The sequence below is a fragment of the Cajanus cajan genome, chromosome 3 (genome assembly GCF_000230855.2).
Source record: "Cajanus cajan strain Asha chromosome 3, NIPB_CcT2T_4, whole genome shotgun sequence".
NCBI classification, from domain to species: domain Eukaryota; kingdom Viridiplantae; phylum Streptophyta; class Magnoliopsida; order Fabales; family Fabaceae; genus Cajanus; species Cajanus cajan.
This window is the reverse complement of record NC_138519.1, coordinates 30,245,008-30,252,530: the sequence shown is the minus strand read 5'-3', so window position 1 is coordinate 30,252,530 and position 7,523 is coordinate 30,245,008. Positions and strand designations below refer to the sequence as shown.

Sequence of the window (7,523 nt, the reverse complement as noted above, 5' to 3'; positions counted from 1 at the left end):
CCCCCCCTTTTATTGAAGGAATGAAAGATGATCACAAATACTGCAAAGACAAAAGCCTGGTAGGAAACCCACTAAGGGGGCTGCGCAAAAATTAGGGCAAGGTTCGCTAGGAGACCCACAAACAAAAAGGGTAGCCTAGGCAAAAGTGAGGATCAAAGAAAAAAGAAAATGTCCGCTAGGGAACACATCTCAAGTAACCTAGGAAAAAAGTTAGGACAAAGCAGCATCCCGAGCTGAAAATTGAAAGGCGGCTCGAGAATATCATTTAATCAATATGCAATCCCAAGTCATCGCTTAACTTTGAAGGAAATAATAAGCTAACGCAGAAAATGATTTCCTCACTTTGAATGTGCTTGTTCATCAGCCTAAACCACTAGCCTACCTCGGCCAGCCATTCTTCTATAAACCATTTTTGAAAAAATCCTTTCTAACAAAACTTTTACAAAAAAATATATGTATATATCCCCTTCCTCTCATTCCTCTTGACCTACATGGCATTAAGATAAATATGAAAAATACATGGAATATGCACAGTGAACACTCGCAAGGAAAAGATGGAGGTGTCCTAGAATAGAGTCTAGGTACACCTGATCTAAGGGCTAACATATCATATTCGGTACAAGCGAGAGGGCCGAACTACACAAACCTCAGGTTCAAAAAAGCAACACTAAATTCGACACGGCTAAAAGGCTAACAATCCATGTCATTGATCAATGCGCATAGATTAATTTCTTGAAAGTAAAATCAATCTACATTTAAGCATTAGCATAGAGGCATCATTGCATACCATGCATAGGGCACAAGTGTGCACAAAAGGGTATAACTTCACTTTACAAAAAAAAAAATATATAATAAAAAATCCAATCCATTCCTGTCTTGCATTTTCATGTGCATCCATGCATCCATACTCACCATGGGGCATTCGTCAACAATCAAACAATCAATCATCAATGAATCAAAAGGACTCCGCAACAAGCGCCTGGAAAGGCATCACAATACTTACACAGGGCAGCACCAGAATTCCCGTCACCCATCCACTTTGCCCACCGACACAGTGGCACATCAAAAATCTCCTGGCCATCTACCTAGGGGCAGTCTTTCATCCCACAACACCAACAAGAAAAGCCAAAAAGGAAACACAAATTCCAATTAACAGCATTTGAATAAAAGAGAAAAGCAGCTCAAATCAGAGGCATCACGACACACCTCTTGCCCAACATCCTTGGGGCAATATCTACCAAACTTCAAGCAAACCAATGAGGGCACTGACAGTTTCCTCAAAATACAACAAAGGTCTGGAGAGACTGTACTCGCATCCCAATCCGATATATGACAAAGCCGTGAGGGAAAGGTCTGGAGAGACTGTACTCGCATCCCAATCGGGTATACGACAAAGCTGTGAGGGAAAGGTCTAGAGAGACTGTACTCGCATCCCAATCCGGTATACGACAAAGCCGTGAGGGAAAGGTCTGGAGAGACTGTACTCGCATCCCAATCCGGTATACGACAAAGCCGTGAGGGAAAGGTCTGGAGAGACTGTACTCACCTCTCAATCCAGTATACAACAAAGCCGTGAGGGAAAGGTCTGGAGAGACTGTACTCGCATCCTAATCCGGTATACGACAAAGCCGTGAGGGAAAGGTATGGAGAAACTGTAGTCATCTCCCAATCCGGTATACGACAAAGCCGTGTGGGAAACTGAGCTACGAAAATACTCCCTCTTCAACAAGCTACAAATAAAAGAACGCACTATCACAAGAGAAAAAATGGAGCATCTACTTGAAGATCGAAGATTAGGTGTACAGTTTGTCAGCCTTGTTACCCAATAGAGTATGCAACCAACACTCAACTGCTCTAAAGGCCGAGGACACGAGCAAATACACCTATCCAAGAGAAGGAACGTAGAAGCGCCAACACCAAAGAGACGAGGAGGAGACCCGGACGAAATGTCTACGTCTTTGCTTGCCTTTGGAAAAGCAACACATAGCTACTCCAAAGGACAAGTAAAGAGGGGCAGCTGTAGACACCCAATTTTGTCCGGGGGCACACAAACAAAGAAATGGACCTCCGTATTGAAGGGAAGGAGCTTCCGAAGCAAGCAAACAAAAGATAGGACATCAGAAGGCCTAAAGGCCAAATAAGGTGGTTTTAGTAGCTCGGATCGGGCTGTTCCAAAATCGGAACGTGCTGTTCCAAAATTAGAACGGGCCATTCCAAAATCGGAACAGGTCGTTCTGAACCCCAGAACAGGCCGTTCCAATATTAGAACGGCCGTTCCAACGTAACTAAAAACACCTAAACATTTTGGGTGAAACGGGCCGTTTCAATACCAGAACGGGCCGTTCCAAACAAGGAAAATTTGGAACACGCCGTTCTGGAAAGAGAAAATTTGTGTTAATTTCTACTCTGGAACGTGCCGTTCCGTTTTCAGAACGGGCCGTTCCAAGGTACGAAATTTGCACACAACGATTGAGCCAGAACGGGCCGTTCTGAATCCGAAATAGGTCGTTCTGGCCCCTTCTGATTCCTATAAATAGAAGCTTCGGGCACAGTTCTCAGGGCGGCCAGAGAAATTTCGAATAAGACTCCTTTGAGCACGAAAATTCTCTATCTCTCTCCCTTCTATTGTATTTCTTGAGATTTGTGTCGCATCTCTATCTTCTCTCTCCCTCCTATTGTATTTCTTGAGATTTGTGAGACATACTGTAGTGTGAAAGGTAGCCACAAAACACCTTCTCCATATTTGAAGATTCAATAAAGCTTGTTCAAGCGGTATTTCAGTCAATCTTCTTCTTTTCCTTTTATTCCTCATCTTTATCTCTTTTTTTTGTTATAATAAACGTCATAATGTAGATATTTTAGGGTTAATCGCTTAATTTATATTTTAAGCATGTAAATAAACATTAATAAAGGGGATTCAATATTTAATTTATTAATTCTTATCGTGTTAATTTCATCATAGGGTACCAATTAAGGGCGTTGTAGGGGTGCTTAATACCTTCCCTACACGTAACCGACCCCTGAACCCAATTTTGGTTATCAAGGCCATTATTGGACTTTTGAAAACCTTTTCTTTTTCCAATGTTTTGAGTAAAACATTGGTGGCGACTCCATGAACCTATTTTCAAAACCATTAATTAAGGATTAGTCTGGTGTCCGGGCATTCCTTAATTGATGAGATTTTCAAAAGGATGTCTAAACCATTAGTCGCGAGATCGGAAATTTTCGGGTTGCGACACTAGTCAACTTTGACCTCAATTTTAACATCACTAAACAACTTAACTGTCAAGGATTTGTTGACCCTCATAACTATGTATATATATAAAAATTATAGTTGCTACATAGAATTAAAACACACATTGTTACATGATTTATATTTGAGTTTTTTTCCCTGCATTGCCACACCATAAAACCATTGTGCCAATAGAGCACCACTGTAAGCACCTTTTTTTCTCTTCCTCGGGTGCTCCCTTCACTCTTAGATAAATATAGCTTTTTGGTTTGCTATTTCCTTCATTGTTTGGTCAATACTAGAAAATTGGTGTGAAAAAAATGTTGGGTTTTCTTTGTTTGTGACTTGCACCATGTAAGCATTTTGTGGAATTGTATGATCTTTTGCTTTAGTTTTATCTTACAAATCTAACATTAGTTTTGATGAAAATTTGGAAGTAATACCAAAATCCATCTAGCATGTATAGGAAGTTCTACGTGTTAAAAAGGTGGTTGGATGGAAGCATACACTACAAAAAAATGTGTGATTTGTGGCGGCTATTTTGACAGTTTCTAGCGGTTAAAAACTGCCATAAATCGTATTACTAGCGTCATTAATAACTGTCATATCCATGGTCGCCAAAAATGGTTTGTGGCATATATTTTGTAAATGCTAGTCTTGGGTGTCAGAAAATTTAATCACTTTGTGGGGGTTTAAAACCGCCACAAAATTCATCTAAATTTTGCTTGATTCAAAACCACCAGAAATTGCGTTATTTTTTTAAAATCCCAAGTAGCAAGTGAAATGGCACCTCCCAAAAGAAGGAGAGCTTCAATCCCATTTCCTTGACAAATTGCTCTGTTTTGACTAGATAACATGTTCAATCCTCATCCAAGTCTTTCAAAGAACATCAAATTGCACCAGCTTAAATCTAGAAACAACCTACCTATGTTGTAGTCCTCGTATCCACGCAAATATGGAAGCAATACTGTTCGTACTAGTTTCTTGTCCCTTTTGATGAAACTAAAAATGTCGAGTTATAGTTCCATGAGCTGCCTCAGCTTCCAATGTCTTGCCATAAGAAGATAGCTGCAAAATTTTGGATGTAAAATGAAGTACGAGTTCCAATAACCAAAATAGAGATAACAATGTTGATGAAAAATTACTGAAATATTAATATTCTAATTCGCACCAGCACAAGTCATGAGACCCAACGAGCCAAATCCTGCACACAACTCAATAAAATTTGTTTAAAAGATGCCTTCTAGCATGTTAAAAGTATTCATTTCACCAAATTGCAAATGCTCTCTTTCACATTCCATAAAGACATGAACAAAAAAATGAAATTAACAATCAAACCAGAATGGATACATATTTTCAGGATTAGTTAAATATAAAACAAGGGATAGTACGTTTTGTTTGTTTGCAAAACTTGGCATTTTATAACAACTTTTGGTAATTGCTTATTTTTCCAGTAAATATTTTCCTTAAGATCATTTTCTCTTATGTAGTTATAAAGGTTTAGTAGACCAGCGATAACCAAAATTTTGGTATCTATAATCTTAGCAAAGTTAATCTATTTGATAATATTATTTGGTAATAATTAGAAGATCCGATCAAATCAAATTATGATGTTATCATCTCTACATTTAGGGTCCTCAATAATGAAAAGAGCTCGCATAGCCTGTACTTATGATCCCAATTTCAAGTATCTTGATTTATATGATAATTAAGCCAAATGACTAGGACTACTGGACTAGGACACTATTTTTTTTGTATTGAAGAAACTTATGACCACCTTTGAATAATTAGAAGTGTGAGGCAAGGCTCTGGTTAATCAACCAATTACTGCTTGTTGACATCAAACATACTATCATCATACTTACCAATTAACATGTTCACATTTTGGACATAAAAGATAAGTTCTCCGGTCTATATTACCTTGAGCAAGTAATTCACTTTGGACATCATCATCATAATTCTTGCAAGCCCAAACATATCCACCTTCACTCTTGAGTGCATACGCCACCATGTCATCAATTAGCCTATGGTCATACCTGAAGTCACTTAAAATTGTCAACCATCTTTGTATATGTAACGTGTCAAATCAAATTGATTCACAAACATCAAAATAAACCATATTGAGTGTTCTTCGAACTTTTTCTTCCACCTTTCTTCATACACCTCCTGAAATATGTCCTTAAATTTGTAATAATGAAAAACAACAAATCATCTCCAATAGCAACAAAACAAATAAAAAAAGGCTGTCTGAATTACAGAGAAGTTTATCATACAAAGGTAAAATCAACAAACATTAAAAGATGAGCTTTATTTTATTGGATATCATTCTTATTCCTAAATTGTATCAGGGATGATTGCAAGAACCTAGAGGGAAGATATAGTACCTAACTGAATATCTCAAAATCCTATGAAATTTGAGAGTCCTTGTTCTCCCTACCCAATCCCTACTTGAACTCTAAAACCTCTCCACTATTGTTTCCCTCCAATTCTTAATGTTGTTGACTGTCTAACTACTAACCAACTATTGATACAATCAGAACTATAATGGAGTCTGCTCTAACTAACTGCTGATACTAGGGACAAGCACCAGACAAAAATGAAAAAAAAAATCCAGCCATATAATAATAATCACCTGCCATCGTATTTCTTTAGAATTGTGTTTTTGGTGCTCAAGTAATGTGGCCATTTATTTGCAAATGCCAGTAACATTGAAGATTCCGCAAATGCTTGAATAGACTGACACGTTATGAAAGCTATTGTTAAAATATAATCAAAACAACAAAAATAATTTCTTTGAATATTTAATTAAAACATACTACAGACATTTCACATGGAAAAAAATGAAATGAAGAAAACCTCATCAACATTATACATAGCAAGTGCTACACCTGGGCCTTTGAAATTGTGAACATCAAGCTCTGTTGGAGCATCACCATTTTCCAGGACTAAATTAGACATAAACACAAGTTTGTAAACTACATGCTTGATATTCTAATGAATAAATTAAAAAGTTTCAATTCCATTGAAAGTAGGGCTTTGGAAATTAACATACCAAATACCAACTTAAGCTTCCCTAGTCTGCTGATTATTGCATTAGTGGCCCTATACTGGTCACCAAAAGCATGCCTACCAATACAAATGGGTTTTTTCCATCCTGTAAACTAAAAAATAAGTTCTAAATGGTGATTAGCTGTATTTCAACTCCATTAATGATCAAACTAGAGTTGTGGCATTACTAGAAACAATTCTCGGCATGTTGCGGCATATTATGGGTTCACGAAAAATAGTACCTAGAAGGAAACCAAAAAGAAAAATATGACGGAAAATTTTGAAAAAGTTTTGGAACAGAAGAAAAATTTTAACAAACAAAGAAAAAATTCCAGAAGTATCTGAATGCTTCAAACCAAATACTCATCAAAATATGATTCAAAACCGTAAGCCCCAAACCATTTGGATCCCAAATTCCAATAAAATCATCAATAACCCTAACAAAATGTTACGGGATATTTTGTAAATAAGCAATAGAAGAGTATTTCAATTGTAATTAGTTAATGAATAGTTGGAATAACGAACTTCCTCAATTGGGAAGCTGTTAGACAGTTATAAGAATAAATAGCAGAGGACCCTCTTGAGGAGGGCATCAATATTTGGTAATAACACTCTTGAACCTCCAATTCTCGCTAATAAGATTCGGATGCTTTTCTTCTTTGGCCTCCCTAATCTGTCTCTGTAATTCTTCGATTCCCATCCTAGAATTACCATAACAAGTGGTATCAGCCTGTAACCTCCAAGCGTGCCCAACCATGGCGGATGCTACACGAAATCGAGTTCTTGAACGGGAAATTGAGGATCGCGTGGAAAATCGTATTGGTTCCAAGATTGATGCAAGATTGATGGAAATGGCAACGTCGATGCAGAAAAATCTTCAAGAGTCATTGACGCAGTCATTGACCCTATCGATGACGCAGAAAATACAAGAGCTTCTTCATAACAACAATTTGGCCGCACATCATTCAGCAGCGGGGGCCAACCCAAGTCGAGCCTATTCTTGTGGAACACGCCTCGCTAGAATCGACTTCCCTCGTTTTTCAGGTGAGGACGTTAAACAATGGTTAATTCAATGTGATACATTTTTTTCTATTGATAATACTCCTGACGAGTTTAAGGTAAGATTGGAAGTAGTACATTTTGAGGGGAAAGCTCTTCAATGGCATAGTTCTTATGTGAAATCAATTGGATTGCAAAACTTACCTCCTTGGTCAGAATACACCAGAATTTTGATTGAAAGATT

The 7,523-nt window shown here is 37.6% G+C and overlaps 1 protein-coding gene across 4 annotated transcripts; it reads right to left on the bottom strand.

Moving 5' to 3' along the window:
- Positions 1-1,940: 1,940 nt before the first annotated feature.
- On the bottom strand, positions 1,941-7,143 carry LOC109818351 (isocitrate dehydrogenase [NADP]-like). Of its 4 annotated transcripts, XM_083070804.1 has the most exons (7): positions 7,052-7,143; positions 6,089-6,120; positions 5,865-5,968; positions 5,349-5,398; positions 5,153-5,268; positions 4,404-4,436; positions 1,941-4,300 (listed from the first exon to the last, which is right to left on the bottom strand). In XM_083070804.1, exons 3-7 carry the CDS (start codon positions 5,916-5,918, stop codon positions 4,269-4,271), a joined length of 285 nt encoding a protein of 94 aa, XP_082926930.1. In that variant the 5' UTR covers positions 5,919-5,968; positions 6,089-6,120; positions 7,052-7,143; the 3' UTR covers positions 1,941-4,268. The 4 variants fall into 4 exon arrangements, with proteins under 4 accessions (XP_082926930.1, XP_082926932.1, XP_082926929.1 ...); XM_083070806.1 differs by lacking the exon at positions 4,404-4,436; XM_083070803.1 differs by lacking the exon at positions 5,349-5,398 and having other exon boundaries at positions 7,052-7,137.
- Positions 7,144-7,523: the final 380 nt, after the last annotated feature.